We start from the raw sequence: 27,034 nt of genomic DNA, 5'->3' as shown, positions 1-27,034 counted from the left end.
TAAGAGAAGAAGGGGTTTTTTTGGTTGTTTGTTTTTTTGGTTTTTTTTTGTCTGAGGATCTAATAACTGTTATATTTTCCTGCAGGAGATGCAGCTCTGTATCCATTTTTTGCCCCCAAATGTGAATTACCATTTTTAGGTACCTGCTTCCTCAGCTCCTACAGCTGCTGTTAAAGCTCCTGCTGTTATTGTTTTACTGCCTATAGGAGTAAGAGGGTAGAAGCAGCAGGAATGGCAAGTATGGAGTCCAAATTGTACCTCAATTTTAGAGTTTTTCTCCTCGGAGCAGAGAAGCGTGCTTTATACGAAGGGGAGATACAGTAGGTGGTTCAACTTGCAAGCCCTTGGTCCGTGCACCAAGGGATTCCCGTGTCCCTGCAGATGCTGGTGCACAGTGACAGCAGGATCAGGCCCACCAGTGTGTGGCCTGGGGACAGGCTGGACAATCCCAGTTTTGCTGCCAAAACCTTGCTCGTACAATAACTTGAAAAGAGGAAAAAAAGGCCAGCTTAAAAAAAAAAAATATATAATAATAAAGCATGGGATATTTGGCACGCCAGTTGTATAAATCTCGACATTAGCTACCTGTGAATCATCCAGCAGCATGTTAATTGGTACCCCTCGGTAGATGAGGATTTGGCATCAGGTCTGCATGTAATTACAAGCCACACACAGAAGGACACAGGCAGCTAATGAACTCCTGCCAAACTCCAGCTCCGCTTCTGCGGCTTTTGAAGTTCGCTGGTCTTTCAGCATTTTGTATAGTAAGCACTGAAAGGCATCAAATCACTCCTTTGACAGCGTTTAGAAAGGGTTGGTTTGTTGAATAACCGAGTCCCTCCAAACTCCCATCTGAGAACTAGAGCATCTATAGGCGCCTTTCTCAACGGAGCAGTAAATAGGCTGGAAATAGAGGACACCCCCGACGAGCTGCTGAGCTCCTGCCTCGCTGACAAGAGCCAGCGGGCTCTGGTTGCCACGACGGGCTGCAAGAAAAGAAACTATTTCCATTTAAAAATCCTTCAAAACAACCCCACCGACGGTACGGGCTTTTTCCCAAGCCTCAAAGCGTTTGGAACTGAGGCTGTGCAAAGCGGGGTGCAGCGCGTTGCGCGCGTCTGCGGTTGCGTCGGCGTTACGAGGGAGGTGGTAAAAGGGGGTTTGGAGGGTTTTTGCCCCGTTGGGAGGGCAGGTTTTCGTGATAGTGGATTTGGAAGGTCGTGGTGCTTTTCCGCGGATGCTTTGTTGCTGGGATCGGATTTGAGCCCGAGCCCTTCTCCTTCTCTTTTCATGTCTGAGGTGACAAAGGGAGTGGTTGTTGAGATAAAAACAATTTCCATGAAAACCTGCAATTTTCAGGCAAACATACCAGGCGGGTTTCATGGCAGTACCATGGTGAAGAGGAATAATGCAACTTGGCACAAAGCCCTCCCAAAAAAAAAAACAAAAAAAAGGGGGGAAACAGAAGAGCCTTTGTTGAAATTAACCGCAATAAAGAAAAAGGGACTGCTATTCCCTTGGGCTTCTTTAACCTTTTTTCACCAATTTATTCACACGTTCCTTGACAGCAGGGCTCAGCATTGTTACAGGGGGGCTGGAAAGGGAAAATAGGGAATTATCCATTTTTGGTTTTAAAAAGTACGGTACATGGTGTGTCCCTCGAGTCGGTGTGAATAGAGACTTGGCCATTGCCTGCGCTGTTGGGATGCGGCCCGATTTATATCGTCCCCTGAGGAAACGGGGCTACGAAATGTCACCTGGCTGCAAAACGCAGCCATCGCGGGGAGGTTTGGGCTGCGCGTGGGAAAGGGGCTGTCGCGACCCTGGGTGTGACAAGGTGGACGTGCCCACCGTGGCTGGCCCTGTGCTTCCAGAAGAGGGTGGTGAAATTTTAGGTGTTGCCGTGACGCTGCTGCATCACCTGGATTTGCAGAATATGCAGTTCCTTAGCGGGATAAAAAGCACCCCGAGGTCCGAGATGGTGTGCAGCGTGGAACCGTGCTGTCCCCAAAAATCTCTGTTTAGCTTTCGGGGACCCAAATAATTCATAGGGTCTCGTCCAAGGGCAGGTGGGTCCGGGTAGGTAAGTCATGCCGTCCTCGTGAGCAGCGCGGGGTGGGCACCTCGTGTCACCGCAGGTGATGGCTTGCCACCGAAGCATCCCAATCCCAGCTGCTTTCAACCGAAGTAACTCAAACTCCTGCGGGCAGCGAGGTGGCAGCAGCCGTCGCGCCTCCGCCTTCGCCTTCCTCTGCAAAGTCTCCCCTCCCTGTAATACAAAGCTATTTTAATTAGGAGCGTGATTTTTTTTTTTTTTTTTTTAATATTACCTGGGTACCAGTGCAATCTCAGTTATATCATGTATTGTTATACATTAGGGTTATACGTTACTCTATGCAGTAACTGCTGACAAAATACAGAGGAGGGAGAAAAGAGATAATATTATGCCTTTTTAACCCATCGGTGAATAGGCAAAGCCTTACTGAGCTCTGCTCTAGGGACCACTGAGATCAAACCCCCATCGCTCGAAGGGCCTTTGGATCATTTCCACCTACGCTCGCGTTTTTTTGCCTTTCAGCACTGTGTACCATGCATTATATCCTGGAAACTCTACCGAATCTCGACTACCGAGGGGGAAAAGTTTCATTTCCAGTTAATCAAGGGAGTTGTGTAATACCATTTTCTCCTGGGGAACTTCCAGAAAAAAGAAAGGAGGAGAGGGAGGGGGAAAAAAGGGGGGTATTATATAAAGCAAGTATATTAAGAGGAAATAAATTATGAATTAAAAGTGATTAGTGAACTTTTAAGAAAGAGGTCAGAAGTGCCTTTTGGACTACAAACTTTTTAAGCTTTCAGTGCTTGTATTCGGTTACAGAGTTATAACCCGGCCTTATTTGTGCAGGTGGCTGCTGCTTCAAATCCGAAGAAGGATTTTGCATTTACAATAGGTACATTGACAGAACTGGGTCAGAAAGCTACTCGCAGCAGGCTTCAGCGCTGCGGACGCGGGCTCTGCCGTCTCCTGCACAGAGGCGGTTGCTCCCAAAAACGTGCTTAATTACAGCTGCAGTGCCTGGCCGGGATGCTCCGGGAAGGGGGAGAGGAAACTTGGGAAGTTCAGCAGATGAATTTTTTTTTCTTTTTTAAGACACCTGATGTTGACCAGGTGAACTGGCTTTTATTTTTGTTTTAAAATCTTTGCGCCTTTATTGATTTAAAAATAATGGAGAGAATTTTGTTGGCTGCAGTTTTATATTTCCATTTGTTCTTGTTAGGGTTTGGTGTGGCTGTGCAAAGAGAAGGAGCCAGGGCTTATACGTGGTGGTGTTTGGGGGCAGTAAGCTGAGATAAGGAGTCTCTGCTTGATATTTTATATACTCAAACAATACCTACAGCCCACAAAACTTTCCTCTTGAATAGAGGTTGATGGAGCGGAGCAGATTTGTTGTTATATGGGGAAATATCAGCGTTCACGCAGCCAAATGCGGGATGATGTGGATGAAGAGGAGCAGTAGCTCTGCTCACCCTTACGTCGGTTCAGAAGAAAGCTCCTAGATTTCCCCCAAAGAAATGGGGTGTCGCGGCCCTTTCCCGCAGCGCGAGCATCGCCGGGCAGTGGTCCGAGCCCTTCCTCGAAGGCAGAGCCCGGAGGAGTCGTGGTGAGGCAGGGCTCGTTCCAAACCCCGCTGACCGGCAGAGTAAACCGTGTTCGCTTCGTTTGTAATTGAAAACATAATAGTCGCCGCAGTGTATTTTTCACACGATCCGTTTGCCCTGAGTATTGTAGAGTTCACAGACACATTTTAAATTTTTTTTTTTTTCTGCCTTTATTCGAGCTGGGTCATCCTAGGTCAGACTTGTCATATCTGCGAGACCTTCCAAAGCACTCGGATGTACAGAGGTGCCTCAAAAGATGCTGACGCATTGGGGTTTTCACGGCGTATCGCATTTTATTCCTTGCTGTGGACAATGTTAAATGATGGCTTTGTTTCCATCATGTTTGACTGGAGCTGGCTCTGGGTTCCTGTTGATAATGTCTTTTATATTCACCCTCTCCAACTTTTGCTGGTCGGCCAGTCTGGCTTAAATCTGTTTTACCCCACAAATGCAGAATTTTGTATGCGTTTAGGTGTTGTGGCTTGGATAAGACCTTTTGTTCTTATTAATGCATTTTTTAGGTATTAAAAATACACGTGCACTTTAATATAAAGCTCTTTTAACACATCAGCTCATGCCAGACTCCCAGGAGGAACAACTTAACACACTTCACTTCTTTCTTCCTTTGTATGTGGTGTTTACCTCTGGAAATAGGTAACAGGTACTCTTTAAAACCAGTATTTCTCCCAGCAAAACCAATGGCAGCACTCCTGTTCATCTGGAGCTCTCGGAGCGTGGGGCTGGCACGTTGTGCTCCGGCCACGTGAGGAAGCGTTTCTCCCAAGGTTTCGAATCCAGAGGAATTTGCGGTGTGTGAGAATACTTTAAACCAAATGTTAAGTTATCTGTGACCAAGAGCCTTTCAATAATAATATTCTCCCAGGATGGTTGGGTCAGTAAGCATGCTCCAGGTTGCACAGGGCTGTATTTACTGCGAAGGATGGCTGTGTCTCTGGATGATGGGTTTGGGCAGCCGGTAGAGATACCTGTCATTCGTGCCACCTTTTAGAGGCACTTCCCAAATGCCTCTGCAGCTTGGGGTCTTCAACGTTATAGGGTTGTTCTTATAGAAAATGAATATTCTTGGCTTTCTTCTTGTTTGCTATTGCACTAGCAGGCATGAGAAGGCATTTTGCCCAGCGTTCCTGCATAACCAGTTCTTATTAAAAAACAAACAAACAAAAGAAACCCCAAAAAGTAAGAACCCAGAAAATAGCATCATCTAGGTCAAAATGAACCTGCGTCTGCCTGCTAGGAAATCTCCTGGACTCTGTAGCAGCTGATGGACTTAAAAATGGTGAGGTTTACGTTGAAGTTCCTATGATTTGGCTGAAATATAACTCATAATAATAAAGTGGACTGTAATGTCACCCCCTTGATAGGAAGGATACCAGACAGATTGACATAGGTAGGTGCAAAGGTTAGTGTGAGTTACGTGGGAGAATGTACATGGAGTAGAAAACGAACCAATATCTTCGTTTTTGTGGAAGTCAGCCCATTGTGTCCTAGGACTTTTCCAAACAGGTCAAATCGGAGAAATGCAATATATGCTGATCCTTGCTTATAGCTTCTTTAGTCCTCTAAAGCAGGTACCTGTTCTACCATAAAGTCTAGGGTTTGTTTGTGTGTTGGGAGAATTTTCTGTCCTCATGTGTCTGTGTAGCTGAGAGTAGTGCAACTGTAATAGAGTTGAATGGGAATCTGTTTTGCAAACAAAGGTATTAGATGTGTTTCCAAAATACAGGCAGATGTACAGAGCAGTCTTCTGGACTGCTGGAACCAAGGTGAAGAACAATTAAGACTGAGCAGGTAATAAAGTAACAGAGTTGATGGTACTCTCTATTTCTGACGTTAGCCTAGTTGTCTCCTGTGAATATATGGGCCTCAAGTATCCCGATTCAGTCAAAAAAACATTGGGAAGGAGGCACATGGCTGATGCTTTCAAGACCTTTAAAAATCCCAACATAATGGCCCAATCCAGTCTGTAGTGGGATCCTTCTTTTGGCTATCGCTGTGCTGCGGATCAGGTCAGCTGGGATTATTTTTTGGTTGACCAAGCTCCTACTGCTCCTTCAGCCACCCATTTTGTTGGTGCTGGTGCAGAATCGGGCCCTATTGTGATTGGCAGCACATGCCTGATATGATGGAAAAGTGGAAATACTTCTATTCTCTGTGTTACTAAATTTTATCTCTGTGTGTGTGTGTGTATATATATATAATGTCAACTGGCTTCAAGAGTTGTTCACTCTTGCAGCAGCTGCCAAGTCTGGTCTGCAGTGCTGCAATTCTTCTCTAAAAGCTGGGGAAGCCAACTTCTAAAGCCCCAATAAAAGCCTACCATAGGCTAATCTAGTTTTTATGCATTTTAAAATATGTACAAATATTGTAAACCAAATAAGGTTTATATGTACCCAAGGTCAGCCACTAAGTAGTTCAAATAGAAAGCCCGTCTCTTGTAGGTACCCAAATATTTACAGAGTGTGTCTTGAATGAGGAATTAGGTACGCCGCTCAGCCCTGCCAAATTATTTAATGATCTTTTTCACTTATTAAGCTAGATGTTTAATCTACTGAAACCTTAAAAACACGCCCAGGGCCTGGACACTGGCAGCCAAACACATCACAGAGTGCTTGTTAGAAATTACCATTGCTTTGTTGAGATAGCCAGCAACATCCCACTGACCTGCAGGGTTGAAGGAAGAAAGATTTAGTGGAAAAAACCCAACCTCCATCAAAACCAAACATTAAAAAAAGACCGTGATGGTGTTTAATTTGGTGCAAAGGTGAAGGTTGGCCTGGGAAGATGAGAGCTGCATGGGTGGGTCACTGCAGAAACTCCTCTTCCCCTCCCGATCCCTCCGTGGCTTTTCCGATGGGTGGCCAACGAAAGCTTATCCCCTTTTTTTAATATTTTTCCCCCATTAAATCTGCACAAGCGTTAACTTTTCAAAGACGCTGAGATTCAAAGTGCTATACCCAACACAGAGCCCTTTCTTCTGCCTTTGATTTTATGCACATTTCAAGCTGGTCAGAGAGTACGTGGGGCTTTTGCAAGGGTTTTTGTTTAGGCTTGGTGGTGGGGTTTTAGCTTTCATGCTGCCAGCCTTCCCAGGATTATTGCCTATTAATTGCCTTTTAATAAAGGTGCTGACCAAAGAAAGGAATATTTTTTCCTTGGTGCTAGATTTCCAAACTTGATTGGCTTTATTAAACGGAAAGACAAATAAATTTAAACCCTGCACTGAAATATCTTGGTGTAGGACACCAGCGGTTAGAGGTCACCAAGTCACTTGGACTTCCTCCCAACAAAAGCAACATCATTTTTCAACGTCCAGCCCCACGGCATCCCGCGGTGCCTCGCACAATTTGTTAGTGTCCACACCTGCTCCATGCCGCTTGGAGCGGGGCTGAGCCCGTTTGGATGGGGCAGGATCAGTCCCCGAGAGATTTCTGTTATGCTCATGGTTTGGAGCCCTGTTTGATCTCCTACAGCATAATTAGATAAAAGCATATGGTTGGGATTTCCTTGTTCTGCTATTAAAGCAGAAAAATCCCCTTTATATAAGGAAAAAAAACCCCTTTCCTTCACCTTGTGAAGTGTGTTACAATTCAGAAGGTAATCTCGGTTCCACTTACCTTTTTTGCATTGGAATAAGCAAATCCCTTTGTTGTTTTGTGCTTTAGTTTCCTCTCTCTGTGAGATGGGGATAACAGTGCTGCCCTGGTTGCACAGCGCTATATGGATGCGCCAGGGTTGCCTCCATGCCTTAGGGTATGGTCCATAGGCTGCTGGGTAATTTCTCGGCATGGAGGTACCCGTATTAAGGAGGATGTGAGGACCTTCCACAACGTTACTAAAGATTTTGCAGTAGGTCTGTACACACGGGTGAGGCGTAGCCACAGACAGAACGGCCAAACAGGACCGTTTTTGGAGAAGAGTGACCATCCCCAAAATCAGTGTAATTTTTTGCCCACCGTGTACGTCTATCGCTTACTTCAATGCAAGTCACCTTTTGTTACCGTTTTCTGAAGTGTACCTCTTGTGTTCTCAGTAGTTTTGTACCGTGGGTAGGGGTGGGATGTGGTGGAGGCTGAAAACTTAGAACCTTTACGGGGTTCAACTGTTGAATTTGTAGGTGTAAGTCACTGCAGCCGGGGATGCGTAATCTGAATTTCCTATTAAAACACTGAATCGGAGAGGTAGACTGGGGCAGAAGAGGTGATGAGGCCAGATGTACCATCTTCATGGTACAACCCTACGCTGCTTGCCTTCCATTTCCAAGGGCGTGTGGGCTGTAGCCCCATTTCTGGATACCTTTGCCTTCAGCAGATCTCCTAGTGTGAATAATGTCTCTGTGGTGTTTCGCTGAGGGATCCCAAAGGCATCTCTCTCCGCGTTTAATTTTCTGTCTTCTTCCAGACTTCCCTCTGTAGTGTTTTTCTGCAAAACCCATTCTCTGGCTGCCTTTTGGCACCGCTACAGCCTTCTCCGTGCTGGAACCCCCTTGCCAAAAAAAATGCGGGTGGTGACCTAGTCACTTAGACAACCTGTCCTCCAAGCAATAACCTTGTGGAAGAAGAGCCATCTTGAGCGTGATTTACCGTTCGCCATGGGCTGGGGTCTTCTCTTCCTTGGGTAATTACGGCTGAAAGAGCAGCCTCTCACCGAGCCCTCGAAATCAAAGGCATGTTATGTCTTCTAAGTAATATCCGTTCAGCTATGGAGAGTATGTTTATGTTTCTCATGTTTAAAAAAAAAAAGGGGGGGGGAAGGGAGAAAAAAAAAAAAAAGGGAATCTGAGGTTACTGTTTTGCTGGAAAAATGTCAAGACTTGATTGGCAATATCCCGCTAAACCACAAGTTTGTAGGAGAGAAAACAAAACCATTGGATTTTCTAAACTATGCCTATGTGCACTTTAAGAAAATGTATACTATATAGGTCAGTTATGCTCTTATTATAGCTGTGGCAAGCGTACATATAATTGAAACGCGGAAATACTACCCCATGCTGTTCAATGAATGAAGGGAAAACAAGTCTTTATTATTCCTGGGTTCACATAATGTATAGGAACACTATTGTCTTTTTTCTTTTTTTTTCTTTTTCTTTTTTTTTTTTTTTCTAAAAAGCCAGTTTTAGCTTTCAGATGTATTTTATTGTCTGTGGGAACATGTGTTTTACAGACCTGTCATGTGAAAGCTATTAACAAGAGGAACTGGAGAAATAACAATAAGCCACGTAACCGTGGCATGTCTACTCCCTGAGTTCAACTGTTACGCTGCTGCTTCAAGTGCATATGAAATTGGATCGTGCCGAGCGACGTTAGCTCTTCTCCTGCAATTTTTCATTGGGAAACTGAAGGATTTTTTAAGTGGCCTATTAATATCAGATTGCTGGCATCAGAGGCACATTTTGGGGCCAAGCTGGCAAGGCATCAAAACGGTTAAATAGTGGAATGAAGATCAACTGGATTCACACGAGATGTCCGATTTTTATTTACTAAATCTGAGCTGGGCAGGCAGTTCTGAAACCTTTCCTCGCTGGTTCACACGTGTGGTGGAAACCGTCCTGCCCTGCCAAGCACCGCGGGGCCCGGCACTTGCAATTAACCCGTTTCCAGAGTTTTTAGAGAGGATCGGAAAGGGGTCCTGAGCGGTGGCCGTGGCCGCTCTTGGGTACCTGAGAGGCTTCAGGTCTGTGTGTGGTTGTCCCTGCTCACGGATGATGGAGATTTTCCTTTTTCTTAAGCCTAACAAAACCTCCTAATAATCCGGGATTAGGCAGCCTGTTAACATGTAGGAAAAGGAGCCAAAATGGATTGCGCAAAGCGAAATACAGAAGGTGGTTCACGTGGAGATGGGGAACATTATTTTGAGGACACTTTTTAACAACCTGGATGGTACCCTTGCTAATCACATCTAGCAGGTGGTGATCACTACAAATGTACCGTGGACAAATTTAGGTCAAACCCAGCAGCACTTCTTTTTTTTTTTTTTTATTTATTTATTTTTTTTATTTTAGAAGGAAAAACCCTCTGATGTCTTAGACTTCTCGCTGTGTAAACAAACCCACAGACACTTAAGCAAGTTAGTGGTCGACAAATATTCCCTAGTGCTTTCTGTAGGATCTGGGTGTGAGACCTGTTGTCTTGGCCCGAGGACAGCTTGAACCGCTGTGCATTTGTTTTCCCCTTACCTGGGTTTCGCTCTGCAAGTGGGAGGAGGGTTTCCTGTACCCTGTGGTTTGTGATTTACTCTGAATGCGGGTTTCAGGGAATTTGGTGGGGATGTACCGCTCCTCTCGGTGACGGGCTGAATAGCGAAGGTGGATGGGGAAACTGAGGCAAAGGGAAGGAGGGTGCCCTGCCCAAGGTAACATCGTGGCTGGGAAATACCCCTGGGCTCTCCTTCTAGGTTTGAGGCAAGGTTGTATTTCTCTGAAAGACATGAAAGAATACGGATTTACAGATGTGCAGCAATTTTGAGGTGTGCCCTCCATCGCGTGTGTCCTACCCCATCACCCTGTGGTTTTGAGCGGATCCGCTCCCTGCCTGGTGCAAAGGTCCAGCCGAGCTGTGCAGACACAGGTCTCCTGCACAGAGCGTTCACAAACAGCGTTTAAAACCAGATTTCACGTGGCTTTTAAACGTGATCGGAGGCGAACGGGCTCTGATGGGAGTTCGGCAGCTCTTGTGGATGGGCTGGTCGGGTGCGTGCCCAAGCTCCCCCTTGCACGGATGGGTCAAGGAGCGGTGTCCCACAGCTGCTCGAAGCACGTAGTCTTATGGCGGTAGTAGGTACAAACACGTACGTACCCTGTGAACACAGAGAGAAGGGAGCCAAGGAAGGCTTCAAAGGCAGAAAAGTAATGGGGCTGGAGTGTAGCTGGGCTGCCCAGGTAGGAGAAGCTGTGCTGATACTTGATCCTCCAGTGTTTGTTTGCACAGCTCTGGGTTGCCCTGCCGTGGGGCACTCGGCAGAGCATCGGGCCCTCCCCGGAGAAAAGTGCCAGATTCGTTTTCATGGCTTTTTGCAGAGGAATTGCTTTAGGGGTCCGTTCCTGTAAGTTAATATTTGCAATGCACAAGGCTTAACTGAAACCAGGCAGTGCAGACATCTGATAACCATAACAGAGGAGATGCTTTTTCCCCGCAAGAGCGACTTGGAAAAGCAAATCCCAATGCTATTCCCTTTGGAAAGATAGCAATATGAAAAGTAAAGCATCAGGAATGGTGCTGCGTGGTTTGCGAGGGGTTTTCTAGCTGGGTCTTTGGGTTTTTTGTTTTTGGTTTTTTTTTGGCAAGTTGCTTTTATTTGCCTGTATTGCTGATGGCTTTGGTTGCTGTCTCCCCCTCTTTCTAGCTGGGTTGCCTTTCCTCATCATTGAAACGAGCACAATCCAGCCCTACCAGCGGGGCTTCTACTGCGACGACGACAGCATCAGGTACCCGCTGAAGACGATGGAGACGATCAACGACGCGGTGCTGTGTGCTGCGGGCATCCTCATCGCCATCCTCGCCGTAAGTACCACCTCCGAAACCTCCTCTCCTGTCCTTTGGGAGTCCCCGATGGCTTTTTGTCACCTCTTTAGCCGATGGCACCAACGTCCCGCCGGCGTTGGGGTTTTAACTGAGTCATGCCGGTGTGTCCACGCTATCTGCCGAGGTGCGCATCTCCTCCGCGATTATTCGACTTCCGCATAAGCGAGGAGCAGTAAACATTTGCAAATGAAAGCTTGTAATGGGAGGAATGAGATTACTCTTGAAGCCTGTAAACAGGCCCAAAGCTGTTTGGGCAAGTCTGTGAGCTCCGCAAAAGCTTTTTCACCCTCCAGTAGGAGTTCAGAGCAGAAGCAAAAAGACTTGAGTGTCAGTAAGGACTTGGCATGGTTTGTCCCTATTCAAATAGCTCTTGGTATTTGCCTGTTTTATAAGGCTTAAAAAAAAAAAGAAAGGATACGTCTTTTCAGCTAACCAGTGCCTGGAAAAGTTTCACAGGTTAGTATTAGATTTTTAAGAGATTGTGTATTACAGTCCTTTTAAAAAGACAATTAAAACCTTCCACGGGGAGCGTATTCCCAGAGTCCTCACTGTAAAAAGTAGTTAATGCACCACCTTCCCAATGCCTCCTCATTTCTCTTTTCCTGCCAGCTTTCCTAGAGCTGTGCTAGGAGACGGTTGCACGGTGAGAGCTTTATGTCAGCTACAAAGCTGAATTCAACCCACAGAGCTGAGCCTCCGTATGCCACCGTGTATCTGGTGCTGCGGCAGAAGGCAAGAGCCGTCTCCTGCTTGTTGGTTAAATGCTTCCAGCTGAAGATGAAATTCCCCTATGAAAAGTACCTACGTTTTCCTTCTCACCTGCTGCCAGCACAGCTCAGGTGCTTTCCCAGAGACGCTGCCTTCCTCTTGGCCCTTCAGCTGAGAGGGATGGAGATGGAGAGGTCGGGAGCACTTGTTCCCCTCCTAGCTTTCATCTTTCCTCATAGGAGCAATGTCACGGGCAATAGGTATTTTAGCATGGCACGGTGCCTGCTTTGGTAATACTCCCGTCCTCAGCCTTGCTGCTTCGCGCCGTGAATATCTCCATCGTTTCCTGACCACGTAGACTCACTTAGCAAAGTAGGTCCCCAAAACTGCCTTGTCCCTATGCCCCCTTCCTCCTCAAAACAAGCCCAAAAGGTGCCAGAGCCCCCAATCTATAAACACAGCAGAATTTTACCCTGCAGGTGAATTACCCCCAAGTGTGGAAAAGCCATAAAAACGAAATGAAAAAGCCTCTCATTTTCGCATTACTGCCTGGGCTATTGGCACACCGGCTCCACGCGGAGTGTGCTTCTGATCAGTAATGAGGCGGTGGCAAATACAGGAGTTGGAACAGAAACTGGAAACATAATCAGCTGCCTATGTGATCCATCAACTTTCTAACACGAAATAGCAGGTCAATTAAAAGAGAAAGAAAATCCCCAGAGAATTAGATGTTTCTGCCCTGGTTTCACTGTGCCCACAACAAATGTAACTTAATAAGGTAAATGCAAAAGCTCGGTTATTTGCTGTTGAGTGATACAAATGGCTAACAAGGAATTGAAGCAACAGATTTCTTTGCTATGGCAGCGTGCATGGAAAATTCAAGTCAGCCTGACCTCTTTTTTCAGATGTAACCCAGATACCAGAATTACTGTAGCATAATAGGAATTCCTTCCAAATCCACAAAGCACTGACTCCGCTTCTTTCGCTCACAACGTTTGCCTTTGGAAGGCAGGACAGCGGTTATGAGGACTTCCAGGGAGCTGGCGTTTTGGATAGCGCAGCCAAAATTTCACGCCCTTGCTTTACGTGGCGTCTTGGGCAGTCTAGCCTGGGGTAAAAGGTCCAGGTCATGTTTTAAATGGCTTGAGGACACCCAGAGTGCTCGCTAAGTAAACGGCAGAGGCGAAGACCTTTTCCTCTATCGGGATGTGAGAGGATATGCATTTGGTTTTAATACCTATATATTTACTGACTTCAGGCAAACTTCTGTGCAGATGACCCTGGAGAGGCTCATGCCCGTGGGCTGTGCACTCTCGCATCTCTCCCGACTGCTCTTCTTGCTGGAAGATGGTTAATTTGATCAGCACAGAAGCATGGTGATGGTCCCTGGGATGGCCAGGGGAAGGTGACATTTTCCTCTTCCTGAGCCTCGTACGGGTATCACTGCTGTGGTGCCCCGTGTCCCCGCACCTGAGAGGTCTTGAAAGCCTATGAAAAATACCTAAGAAAAGTAATTTCCTAGATGACCTAAGTTATACAGCTGGATTAGCTGGTTGTTTTACAGTTGAAGGTGATACGCTTCAATGTGATTAGACACAGAGAATGTTACACTAGAGACATAAGTGATTAGAAAAGCTCTAAAAGTAATTACAGGCTAATTGGATTGCTGGTGATACCTTATAATAATGATAAAACGGGCACGACAACCAAAAGTCGTCGGCAAAAGGCATTTACGGACAGAAAAGTTTGATGTTGGCTTCTCTGTAGTGACTATCTTTCTTCAATGCGTGTGACGGTCCCCCGGGAGCTGTGCCCATCACGTAGGTACGGCATATGTCCCACGCGGATGGCTCACCAGAAGCGCGAGGCTTAAGAAGAGCTTAATATCTTTAAAGCTTGTTTTCTTTTCAGGATGTCCTTTCAGTTCGTGCACATCTGTGCTGCGTTAGTTTTTCACCGTCCTGCTTTATCTGGGACGGCGTTGCCAAAAAACCAAGGTTACCCAATTTTTAGCTTCTCATTAAGGTTGAGCCATGGCTTTAACTAAGCGGAGAGGGTTCATGGCTGCCCAGCAGCGTGTTAGCAAGGGAATGAAGTCTCCAATTTACAATCTGCTACATGTGTGCAATTACCCAGACCACCAACGGTGAGAGAAAAATATTAATCCCCAGACTTTTGTTGGTCCCTGTTTAAAATGGTCACATGCCTTTCCCAGGCCAAGAGCCTCGGGTTTACGTGAATCTGTTTGTGAGTTTGGAGTAATGGCACATCTGCCGGTATCAGATGTCATCCTTAATTTGACTCGTCTCCCCCTCTGCAAAAGTCACGAGTTTTGAGCCTTGTAGCTCCCCTTGTTGTGAATTTTGGGTGAATTTAGGCTGCGGGCGGTGGCCGTGCCCTCGCGCGGGAGCCTCCGTGTCCATCCGGGACACCCTGGAGCTGCCTCCGGCCAGAGGAGCAGGAGATGCTCCAACCTCCCTCTGCGCTTCTCAAGCCGGTAGATTTCCTGGCTGCCAGCTTGTGCTGGAAAGTGGTCCAAAATGGAGATAAACCATGGTCTGTGAAGCCTGTGAGGATTAAAATCACGCTGGAGCCGGTTAGCTGCAGCTCCCCAGACAACTCTCGGTCACGACCAGATTTCCAAGAGTAAATCTTAGCGGTGACATGTAAACCCCGAACGATGGTGCAGCCACCCAAAGTATTTCTGTGCACGGTAGCAGAGCATTCTAGCTTGGCCTTTATTTTTTTATTATCATAGTTGTATCTCTCTTTTGATAAAGCTTGCTTAGCTGCAATTTCAGCTGCTTTAGGTCAACCTTAGTTTTTTCAAGCCACGGTACGAGTGAGTTCAAACAATGATACAGCTTCATCTCCTCTTAGTCTAATTGCCATACTTTTCCAGTTTATTAGTTTCCAAAGGTTGTGCCAAGCTTTTAAAAAAGGTAGGCAGGGGAGCCTTGTCTCCTGCACGCCGCTGGCAGGCTGCCACGCCGGGAGGAATATTGCTGGCTGCTCCAGAAAGGGATTAACATGAAGGCATTTTTCCTGACAGTTAATTTTACATATCACGGTCCTCGTGACTAGAGAGGGGCAGGGACGAGGGGGCGGCCGAAAAAAGCCCCTGCCTCGATTTATTACTCAGGTATAAAAACATTTAAAGTAATGAATAAAATCCTAAAGCTGTAAATCTGGAGCTCAAAACCTAGGTGTGTAACGTGACGGAGAACAATTTAAGCCTTTGCCTCTTTGGGAGAGGTGAGACATTTGGACTTCATTTCACAGCCTGATTTTCATTAACCTGCCTTTTAAGAGTCAGGATTATGAGAAGCCAGGTCCTCTGCTCCCTGACAGTGATTTATGGAGATATTGTCAAACCCCAGCACCCCTGACACAAGAAAAACATAATTTGCTGCCACGCAATGGCAAGACCCCTTGAAATGCCCAGAAATAGCTGGCGTTTACAGAGGCTTTGAGCGGCTTGAATTGGTTCTGGTAGCAGCAAATTTGGGGCCAGAATCTGAAATGTCTGGGGCTTTCCGAGTGTTCCTCTCTTGTGTTCGTGGTTTTCAGAGAGGAAGATAAGCGGGTTCTGAGGTTATTCGTTTGTTTTCCTCCAAAATCAGTTTGATACGAGGGTAGTGGATCTGGCCTCTCCTTCCCAAACACACACTGATTCTTTATCTGTTTTACCTTAAGTTTTGTTTTCCAGAGTGCTAGTATAGACCTGGGGCACTATTTCACTTCTGTAAAGCTATGCCAACGTGCTACACCAAAATCTAGCTTTTTTTCTTCTCGTTTATGAATTTTTTTCCATAAACAACATTTCAAGCACTACAGTCTCTTCTTGAGAGGGAAGAGGAGGATGAGGATGGAGAGACGCTGGGCTATGGGAACACGATTCCCAGTTCGAGATGCTCCAGAGCATGAAGAGCTGTCTTGGCTCTGCATTTGCCACCCACCGCTGGTTTTGTACAGCATCTTTCCTGCTCTCTAACTTCTCCGTTGCGTTTTCCCCCGCAGATTATAACGGGAGAGCTCTACCGCATCCACTACCTGAAGGAGAAGTCGCGCTCCTTTATCCAGAACCCCTACGTGGCTGCTCTCTACAAGCAGGTGGGCTGCTTCGTTTTCGGCTGCGCCATCAGCCAGTCCTTCACAGACATTGCCAAAGTGTCCGTCGGGCGCTTGCGGCCGCATTTCCTTGAAGTTTGTGATTTGGATTTCTCCACCATCAACTGCGCTAAGGGAGTTTACATCCAAAACTACACCTGCAGGGGAAGCGACAGCAAGGTCCAGGAAGCCAGGTGAGACCCCGGGGCATCGAAGCGATGGGTTGCCACCACCCAAATGGTGTCTCACGCTAAATACGTCTCGGGGCTTCTCTGCCGGCGATAGATGATTCAAACGCTGCTTTCTCTGCGAAGGCCGTAACTCTGTCTGCCAGCGACAGGCGCTTTCCCTCGGGAGTTGCGGGACTCGGCTGAAGAATATTTCTTTTCCTTTCTCTTTACTCCTACACTATTGTTTCCCCGAGCGGTTGCTCAATGTGGGAATTCACCGTAAGAGCTGAGCTCATGGTGAGCAGCTGGAGCTGTCCCGTGCGGCGGAGCAGAGGGCTTCTCCTCCAAGGAGGTTCCACTCAGGCAGGGCTGCCAGCGCCTTCCCTTCGAGCTGTCTATCAAATCCATCGGATGTTCAGTTTTGGCATTTCCAGGAGTGCGTTTCACATGCCGCAATTAAGCGACCGGAGAAGTTGCTCGCTTCTTATTTCTTTACGGTTTCCTGGTTATTTGAGGCGAGACGATGAGTTATCGGGCTATCCTGGAAATAACTTGCTGTCCCATGAGTAGACCAGGAAGGGACGAACAATGCGAGCATCCTGCCCGTCCGTTCGCTTTCTGCCTCGCGAGCGAGTGGGGCGGATAACCGGGGTTTTTATAACCCAAAAGACTGGGGGTTGTGGGTCCCTCTGCTTTGGCACCCTCTCGGTAGCAGCAGGCGAGTCACCATATTACATGTAAAATTATAATGCCGAAGATTATAGCGGCTGGTTCTTAGCACCTGCTTTGTTTTGCAGGAAATCCTTCTTCTCCGGGCACGCGTCCTTCTCCCTCTACACCATGCTGTATTTGGTGGTAAGTAATCTCAGCCTCGCTTGAGATTGAGCCGATTTATCCCCTGTACCCCTTTCCCGAGGCACTTGCCGGCGTTCGGTGGCAATAACGGCACGATGAGCATCGGAGATAGAGGGTCGGCTGAAAAAAAAAAAGAGCCTGGACAAGCCGGTGGGGGAAAGATCCGCTCTCAGCCCCTGTGGTGGTATTTGGGCTGGACTCCCGGGGTGATAGCTGAGCAGTGCAGCCTTGGGATGTAGCCAAGGCCGCAATTAAATCCGAATCCTACTAAATCTGCGGACGACCTGTGCGATTTTGTTCACCCCCACGTTGTGGTTTCCACCGGGGAGCGTTTGGGGCGAGCCAAAGTGTTGCATCGATGGAGGGGAAGGATGTGCCGTCGCGGCTCTGTCGGGGGGTAAAGGCTGGTTCCCAAATGTGCCAGCGGAGCAGGTGGAGCAGCCTCTGCCCGCCTGGATCCGGAGCGGAGGGCTGGGACTTGTTTTTCTTTGTCAGCGAGAAATGGCTCTACCCTTCCTGCGCCGGGGCTGGGGCTGGGGCGGCTGCCAAGGTGCTTCCTGCCGGGGCTGGACCCGCACGCAGCGTTTTGGGGGGGATCTGGGTAGTGATTTGTGTTTTGGTTTTTTTTTTTTTTTTTTTTTTTTTTTTAATTATTTATTTTTAAAAAAAAAAAAAAATCAGGAAAAAGGTTTCGGGATTCCTTTCAAGGTTTGTGCCTTCTCCATCTCCTGTAAACTCAGACTAGCAAGTGAAGAAACAGCACGGCACTGATAAAAACATTAAAGACGAGCATTGATCTATGAGCAGTGTTTCCCCCCCATCCCTTTACTTCACCCTCCGAAAAGATAAGTGACCACTGCTCCCTCCTGCCTCTTCCACCCTGGAGCCCCCCTCCCTGTGAGCAATTTCTGTAATTTAATTACTAAGCTTTCCAGGCTGTTGGGGGTGGCGTAGTAAAATCTTTCCTCATTTCCCCCCCTCCCCTTGTTTTTTTTTTCTTTTTGTTCTTGGAAAACTTCTGAATTTCTTCAGTAAACTCTTTGGCCATTTCCTCCCAGCTGCGTTACAATGCAGAGCCGCCCCGGCAATGCTTTGCAGGAGGCTCAGCCCTCCGCCGCTGCCGTCGCAAAACTTTCCGAGCTGAGTTTGGAAACCATCGTTCACGCCAGCATTTATTTATTTCCGAGGAGATCTGCGGGCAGTCAGATAAATCAGCCCTGAGATGCTTTCGAGCCTGGCTTCTGGAAACAGCGAGGACTGCCAGTCCCTATTAAGTCAGCGATTTTTTTTTTCTCTCCAAATACTCAGCAAGATTCAGGTTGTCCTTTCAGGTATTTTTTTTTTTTTTAGGAGATGCTGCTCTGAGACCTTTTTGGAAGCCAAGCCCGATGCTTTACCTTTTGCACAGGATCATGCCCTGCAGCATCCTTCAGGGTAGGGGACAAACCGGGGGGCTGTGCCCAGCTGGGCAAGCGCTCACCCCCTCCCCGCGTTTCCACCCCGCTCGCTTCAGCAGCGGCTGCCCAAAGTTGCCAGGGCTTAACCCTGTTTCTGCAGGGCAGACCGTGTTGCTTCACCAGTTTTTTTTTTCTGTGTTTTTCTGAAAATCCAGCAGTTACGGAGCAGGCAAAAACCAAATGGGAATGCTGGTGGCAGGGGGTGCACTGGAGACCCCAAAACTGCAGAGTGCATGCAACATTCCCACGGGGATGCATGGAAAACCTGCATGGCTCATTTTCCAGCGCTGCTTTGCACCAATGCCTGCTGCCTGATTTTCTTTTTAACTTAGCAGCAGGCTTCAAAAGTAGCGTTGAGCTCCTGCGTAATGCTTCGGAGCAGAAAACTGCCTCTGATCTCTCTTTGCTGCCCTTCCCTGTCCCCATATGGGAGCAGTCGAGCTATCGGTGCTCAGCAGCCTCTGCCCCTGTCCCCCCTGATCCGGGACAACAGGCTGCTCCACTTACCCGTCTCCACGGAGCGGTTTTGATGCCCAATCCCTTAAGAATGATTTTATTTTTTTCCTTGTCCCAAAACTGGGATAAGGTTGGTAGCAGGGTCTGTCTGACCAGCTGTTCAGTTGCCTTGTGCCTTAAAAAGTCAGGGGAAAAATTGCACCAAGTGTTCGGTCATAAATTGAAGGGCGAAAAAGGAAATTGAGACAAGACGGTGTGACGTGGTGCCTATCAGAGGTGAGGAAACGATGATCTTAAGGGTCTTTTCCAACCTAAATGATTCTGTGATTCTAACTTGTCTAACAGCACTCTGCTCTCTGTCACTCCAGCTTCCTGGCCGCTGCCAGAGCCTGAACGAGAAATCTCATAGGAAAAGGGAGGCAGAAAATCTGTCATGTTGGAGAGGCTGATAATATCAAAAAATAATTTAAAAAAAAAAAAAGAGGTTATAATAAACCAGAGGGATTTTATTTAATATAAAATAAACCCCGCTCTCTTGCCCAGCTCAGTGAATGAGTGGGGTTTCGAAAGCCTGGTTAGAAATGTGGCATCCACCATGCCAGCGCCTGCAGGAGGTGGGTTTGATGGATTTCACCAGGGGATCATCTCAACCAAAACAAAACAGTTGTTCTCCGGCTCCTGGGAAGCAAGTTGCTGCCGGTGCTTTGGGTACCAGGAGTTTGCTGGGAGCCTTTGCAGAGTGGGGGTATTTGGGGGGGCTGAGCACGTGCTGCGGAGGCTTGGCTGATCAGCCGCGTCCTGAGCGCGTTCTCTACTGAACAATACTTCATATTTCAAGGATAAGTCACTTCCCGTCTTTTCCTGGCGTTCCCTGGCTTCGCTCTTAGAGCCCGTTCTGAATTACAGTGTTTTCAAGTTTGCCTCACCTGATGGAGACGGGTGCCAGAAAGCTTTAGTCGGTCTATTAAAAGATACCTGGATTCCCACGCATCCCACGGGGCTTCGCCTGCACCACGGGACTGGATTTGCCCGGGTATTTGATGGCCAGGGGATGGGTGACCACAGCTTGCTCATCGCCTGGCACAGCAGCAGTGCCCTGCGGTATCCATCAAGGATAAGCAGTTTGGCCACAGGCTCCCAATAGGAAAAGGCGGATAGATGCCAAGCCCCAGAGAGCTTTGGGGGAAAAGTCCCAGGGAAAGGCGCTTGCGATACAGTAAAATCTCCTGGGATTTGGTTCTAAACACGGAGATTTCAGGGCGAAGTTTCTCGCAGCCTTCTTGTCACCAAGAAAACCCAATTGACATCAGGCCTTTGTATAAAAAAATTTAAGAGGGGAAATTGCGCTTGGGTAATCGTCTTTGTCTTAATTTTCCTTGCTTTGTTACTCCTTGGCTGAGTGAGCCCATAATACATATTTATAGCAGGCTGAGGAAAGATGAGGTATGTAACAGCTTATTCCACGCAGCCCTCTGGACCTGACCCACACCTCTCCGGTTTTGTTTCGCTGGAAATGGGGAGTCTTTGTAGAGAGCGATGGGAGCTTCCCGCTCCCCTCAAGCACGTGAGACCATAATGCTGATGGTTTTGGTTTTTTTACGGTACGAAGTTGCCTGAAACCACACAGAGGATGCAGAAAAACTAAATGAATATCAGGAAAGCTAAATTAATATCCCTCAGCAATGTTGGCTGATTCTGGATAAAAGGGGAGTAAACCGGGGCAGCTTGTGTATTTAATGTGTGTTGGTGGGCGAGGCTGAAGACTTCAGATCAGAGTGGGTTTTAGTGTGTTCTACCGATTTGTATGAAAAATTAGAGATGTTGCTGGTTTTGTGTATCAGGGGGAGCGTGAGGCTTCTCACTGGGGTTTCTTGCTCAAGGGTGAAGGTCCCAGTATCCTCACGCTGCTGAGTGATGACGTGCCCCTGCGAAGGAAACTCCGTGGTGGTTGTGGACTTGGAGTCAAGTTTAGCGGTCACCTAAGTAAACGACTAAACTGGGATCGCGTCAGAGGCCAGGGCTGAGGTGTGAACTGTGTTGCTGAGCTGATGGGGATGTTCCCGATGGCATGGGAGGGTGCTGTACGCTCGGCAAAGGCAGGGACGAGGCAGACGACGCATCCCTTTGGCGCTGGGAGGTCTTTGCCCTTCTCCTGTCCTTGTCCCCTGGCCATCTTGGTGCTAAAAGCTGAATTCTGCAGTTCCCCTTCCTCCAGCTGGCTTTGCCCAGCCAGGGAAGCGCGTTACGCTGGGGTGAGTTTGGATTTGAGGGGTTTTGGCCCCAAACTGCTTCGGGTACCACTCGGTTTGCAAATGGGGCTGGAGATGGAGGTGACTTCAGGTCAGACAGTCAGAAGCAAGACTAGCCATTTCCCAGAAGGAAACCTTAGCTGTGACTAAGGGACGTGGTCGATGGAGTTCAGCCTTGCGGTGGGGAGAGTGTGAAGGGGACGGGATTTCTGGGCGGCAGAAAGCCCCGGGAGGCTGGAGGTGACGCTTTCAGCCCGTGTCCCCTGCCAGCTCCTCCTTGATGGGTTTGCTCGGGGATTGTGTGTGGCCACGGGCTGTCCCCACCAACACTGTGGAAGTCCCCTGGCAGAAGAAGAGCGATGTGATGTCCTTCAAGCCATCTGCTTTGTGGTAACTCGGCCTCTGCCAGGAGACAGCGGATGGGAACTCCAAATAACTCCTGCTCTGTGTGATCCCATTTCATTCCATCCACCCTTGCTTCTGTTGATGCTCTTCCTGACTTGCGCTGCCCTGTGATGGTCTGTGGTGGAAATAACTCCGGTTGTGGTCTTGCTCCTCCATCCCTTCCCAGGAAGGGCTCCATCCAGCCCCACATTCCCGTCCAAATCTGGCAGTCCTTAGCAGGCAGAACTTCAGATTTGCTCCCAGATTTCCAAAAAAACCTTCAAAAGCAGGTTTTCAGATAAATTGCCAGGAACTTCCCATTTCTTGGTAATAGCACTAATTCCTGGTTTAGGGAAATTCTGATCCTTTCAGCCCCCGAGCTCCCCTCCCACTTTTTGACCTTCTCTTATTAACTAGGTTTTTCTTTCATACTGAGGGCAGAGACAACGTTTGGAGCACCCTGAGGCTTGCCTCTAAAGTACTTACGGGATCCTCAGCACCCTGGTGTTTGAGCCCAGTTTTCGATGTACTGCATGCTCATAATACGCCTGTGGAACATGAAAAGTGCTGTTATCTTCTTATTTTTTTCCTTTTTTTTTTTCTTTTTTTTTTTTTTTTTTTTTTTTTACTTTATGAATGGGGAACTAAAGAGCAATTTTCCCAAGACTTTTTATTGCGGCAGTAAAAGGAGCTCAGTCAAGATCCTCACGCTGATAGTGCAGTGTTTGAGATGCATCTATTTGGGTGGGTTTTGTTCCTCCAAGATGTGCAGGTGTGGGTGTGAGTTGGGTGCTGGGGACTCGGGTGGCACCCAGCACACCTCGTACGGTGCCCCGCTGCCTTTGCACACCTTTTCCAGGGCTAAAGTGTGTATGTTAGGCACACAGTTCAGAGCTGTGCTTTGGAAGGAGTGGGTCAGTATACAAACAAGTGTATTTTTTAATTCCTTCAGCCCCAGAAGCGTCTGCTTTATTGTGTGTTCAAACTCGGTGTTAGCTTTTTATTGCTAATTATTGCTAATTTTTAATTGATACTTTGCATCCTCACCTGTAGATGACCTATTTAGCCCAAGCCTGTGGGGTGGAATGATTTGAAGGGATGTCAAGGCTGTGCAAAAGGGACAAATGTCAGATTATCCAGCAGCAAAATTCTTTCTTAAGGGGTTTGATGTGAACGAGCCTCAAGACTAAAATAAGATGTTAGGTTTCAAGTCTTCCTGGTAGAACTAAGAGTAATAGTTTCTAAGGTATAATGCTTGGAGCTAATTTTGCTCTGCAACAGCATACCAGAACCTAAGCTTTGCACTGTCACCTGGGCTGGGCTGAGAGTCTTGAATGTGAAAATAATGCTGAGCCTAAACCATGGCAACAGAAGCATGTTTTTATATCTTCTGCGTGCTTTAAAAATGCTACTCTCCACAAATGCTGTTTTTTCAAGAGATATTGTCTCTACACTGAGAAGTTGTATTTAAAGATCTCAGGGCCCCCAGGTCTCTCTGTCACCACCTTCCCTGAATACTTCCCAGGAGTATCCTGCCTGCACGGTTTATTCTCAGTGGCAGATGACTGGGTGCGCAAATACCATGACACTGAAAATTCGGCCAGCCTAATAAGCATTGCGAACTAAAAATGCAGTTCCCTGCTAATGAACCGCATAGATGTTTGCTTGCGGGATGAAGTGCCTGCTGTTAAATCACTGCAAGTGACTGTGCAGGATGGGGTTGTGCTATTTTACAGCTCCAGCTTTCCAGCTCAGTGGTGGCTGCGTTTTACCTGGAGGGAAGGCACCTCCTCGTTGGTGATGGGTTTTGGGGTTTTGGTTTTTTTGGTTTTTTTTTTTTTTTTTAGATCTTTCTGGGCAGAACATGCCTCCTAATTTTGATACATTGATTGTTGACTCATCTTTCTGCCGAGCGTAGAAATCATCATCACAAACTAGAGAACCAGCCGAGTGGTCCATTCGCTGGGCTACATCAGCGTGGGTTTGCTGTGGGGGTCTAGAGAGCTGTAACTCGTCCCGCAGCATCGCATGTGCAAGTTTACACAGTGTGGGGGGTGTGCCCTGGTGACGTGGCTCCATTCCCAGACTTGGGCTGGTTTGCAGATATATTCCCCAGAATCGTAACATGCGTTTAGCCAGCGCCGAGCTGTTTTGGTACTGCTCTCTCCCATGTTAATTGGCTAACAATTTGGATAATTTGGAGCATCTGCTCCATTCAAATGACATGTTGTTTCGTTTCCTCTAAAGAGCCCGGTGTGTTCGTTCCAAAAAGGGGTAAATATAATGTTTATGCAACAGCCAAACATTATAAATTGGCCAAAATGATGCTTCCCCCTTATCAGCTTTCCAAATAATTCTGTTTTTATAGGTAAATGGTGTCATTAAGTTATTTGTGGTTTCAGGGAACCCAGCGAGAGCTTCATTCCCTTTTGTATCAAGGCAGCGTAAACTGCTCTGGGTGTGTAAAAGGGATCGTAAATGGGTATTAAACCCCTTTCCAGCCCTCTGATGTTGCAGAGTCCCACGAAGCACGCTGGGTCCGACTTCCAGTGTTTCCTTTAGGACCAGGCAGAACGTACCTGCTGCGGCTGAGCCCGTGGGCAGTAGGTCCGAGCTGCAGGAGCCGAGCAGCGTTTGCCGGGCACTTTTACACTCTTTTGAGCTGTCAAATGCCTCTCTGCTCCCCGAGCCCGAAGGTTGCGGCGGCGTCCCTCCCTTCCCGCAGCCTTCCTCCCCGCGCTGCGCCCAGCCCCGCTCATCTGTGGGCAGCGCGTTGCCGGTTTTCCTGTTCTCTCTTCCCGCCCGGCTTCCCGGTTCCCACAGGAACCGGCCGTGCCCGCCGGCCGAGACGGAAACGGGCCGGAGATAGTCACGGAGGGGCAGGGGACGATGTCCTTTTGACGTGACGTCAGCTTCGGTTTTTTTGGGTCAAGCCAGGACCTTGCTTTTCCCTCGCTGGGTGGGAGTGATTTCCCATGCCACGCGGTGGGATGGTTGCTCCCTACGCCCCTGCAAACCGCGGGGCTCGGGCTGGGAAGAGCGACGGCAACGTTAGAGGATCGCGTTTTGCATCGGCAACGTTAGAGGATCGCGTTTTGCATCCACATCGTCGTCGGTTGCGGCTGCGTCTGGAAATTCTTGGGGCTGGCTCTGGAGGTGCGGCACGTTGCGTTGATTCCGTTTTTTCATCTGAGAGATACCGTGGGTCCTGCGTGCCCCAAATTTGGGATCTTGGTTCTGTCACACATTAAATAGCGGCGGGGAGGAATTTCCTTGCTCGGCCCGACGCGATGTTGCGTGGAGGCTGCAGCGGGGCCACGGTGTGAGCCAGGATGCGGGGGGTCCCAAACCCCTGACCCTGGCTTACCGAGGAAGGGCTGTAGCCATCCACCTCTGCCCTCATCCCCTCCATGGGTTAAAATTCTGCCCCCCCCCGCACGACGGAGGCCGCACATTTGCAAAGAACATCTTTCTTCTTTGACAACTCTCCCCTTCCTTGAGCCACGGGGGTGCGGGTGCCCCGCAGCCAGCCCCACAGAGCGCTCGCTGCCCTGCGTGCACGTTTTGGGCGCAGCTTCTCCTTTGCTACCCTCAAACTAACGGAACCTTTTTTTGTTTTCCTCTCTTCCCGGCAGTTTTATCTGCAGGCCAGATTCACGTGGAAGGGAGCCCGCCTGCTCCGTCCCCTCCTCCAGTTCACCCTCATCATGATGGCGTTTTACACCGGCCTGTCCCGTGTGTCGGACCACAAGCATCACCCCACCGACGTGCTGGCGGGCTTTGCGCAGGGAGCCCTGGTGGCTTACTGCGTGGTGAGTATGGCAAACCGCGCAAGAAACGCCGGCGGGGATGCTGGCGGGGGTCCCGGGGGAATAGCAGACACGTCCCTAGCCCGCGCTGCTGCGAGCTAAAACACCCCCCCCCCCCCCGTTACAGCCGGGGGACGCGGCGGGAGGTGTCGTGCTCGGGGGGGGGGGGGGGACCCGGGCCGGCGTCGTCCCCGTGTGACGGCGCGCGTGAACCTCGTTTGCGGGGGGAGCGCGGCTCGGGAGCGGAGCACCCTCCCAGCATGGTGGTGGGTGCCTCCGACAGGCACCCCGCGAAGGAGGGTGGGGTGGGGGCACCCAACGGCGCTTTGCCCTCCCCAAGAGCAAACGCCGCCGGCCGTGCCGGAGGGGTGATGCGATTCCTCTTGGAACCGCGTGGTCAGCAAAAAAAATGCAACATTTAAGGTTTTTCGCCCATCAGCCTTGAGCTACTGGAGGCTCCCGGGCAAAGGGTCCCTTCTGCCAGGCAGCTCGGGGTGCTGCAGAGGCGTTCAGGCGAGGGAGAGTATTTCCCTCTCGGCCAGCAGCATTTGCTTCTCCAGCTGCTCTCAGTAACGAGCACGAGCTCGTTTTGCGAGGCTTTCCACCAGGACCCAAGCGGGGAGTCTGGGATGGTTGGGGTTATGGCTCTTCCCTGCACAATCCAGCCAAAAGCCATCTCCCGGGAGCGGGAGCTGGTGTCCGCCCGGCGAGGGGAGGCAGGCTGTCTCGTTTGGTGGTGGGTTTTTAACGTAGCGAAAGGGCTCGTGAGAAAACGGCGAACAAAAGCCGTGCCCGCTTGTCTTCGGCCGCCGGGCTTGTTCTCATGCAATTTGCTTTCCAAAGAGCGACCTGATTGCGCAGCTCTGTAACTCGAAGTGACACATGTAGATGTTTAAAGTAGGCAGGGTGGGGGGCACCAGGTCGGGTGGCTGCCTCGCATAGAAACAAAGGGGTTGGGGGTTATGGTTGTTTGCATGTCTGTACGAAATCCTGAAAGCAAGATTTTAGCAGCTTACCGCTTTCTTGGGTTCTTTTTTGTTGGTTTTGTTGTTTGTTTTTTTTAATTGATCTAAAAGTAAAGCGGGCCCTGGAGGCAAGGAATTAAGTTTGCTAACTTTTTATTTTGCAAGGAGAGAAAATAGGTTATTTATATACTTTCCACTCACTGATAATATTCTAAAGCCAAGACAAAAATGTCACCGTCGGGAAGTTTTTATGAAGTATTATTAACTCTCTGAGCAGTAGCTGTTGGGTTTTGCCGTTGCCTGATGCCAACGTCCCATGCGGGGCTGGCAAGTTCAGAGGGGGGGGAAACTAGAGAAGCGTGCGGGGGCACAGACGCGTGCTCCTGCTGTAACGCCTGCTCGCAGCGACAGCGTTTACAGGTCCTGCGTCCTTCGTTCCAGTATTGTCAGGGTGTTTCTTCAAATCCTGGTCGTCTTTTCCTCTCCCGGCGGTCGGCTGGAGCAGCTCGATGGCAGCGCTGGCGGCCCTGGGGAGAAAAGGCCCTGGGCCACACGGGGAGCGACGAAGCAGCTTGTCTCAGTCGAGGTGCCTCGATTTGTATCGTGTGGGTTTATCGAGACACCACGCGCGCATCGCCGGGTGGTTTTACGAGGGGGTATTTATCTCTCCGTGTGC

At 48.7% G+C, this 27,034-nt stretch overlaps 1 protein-coding gene across 2 annotated transcripts in view; it reads left to right on the top strand.

The window, feature by feature from the left end:
- The window catches only part of PLPP3 (phospholipid phosphatase 3), a 45,788-nt gene that overhangs the window by 14,139 nt on the left and 4,615 nt on the right, over positions 1-27,034 (top strand). For both annotated transcript variants that reach the window (XM_030032007.2, XM_030032008.2), the window contains 4 exons: positions 11,017-11,174; positions 15,924-16,207; positions 16,981-17,038; positions 25,220-25,396. In XM_030032007.2, the coding sequence (XP_029887867.1) occupies positions 11,017-11,174; positions 15,924-16,207; positions 16,981-17,038; positions 25,220-25,396 (677 nt within the window). The remainder of the gene's footprint in view (positions 1-11,016; positions 11,175-15,923; positions 16,208-16,980; positions 17,039-25,219; positions 25,397-27,034) is intronic.

This window comes from Aquila chrysaetos, chromosome 12 (assembly GCF_900496995.4).
Source record: "Aquila chrysaetos chrysaetos chromosome 12, bAquChr1.4, whole genome shotgun sequence".
NCBI lineage: Eukaryota > Metazoa > Chordata > Aves > Accipitriformes > Accipitridae > Aquila > Aquila chrysaetos.
Note: the sequence above shows the minus strand (reverse complement) of the source record. Positions and strands in the feature narration are given on the sequence as shown.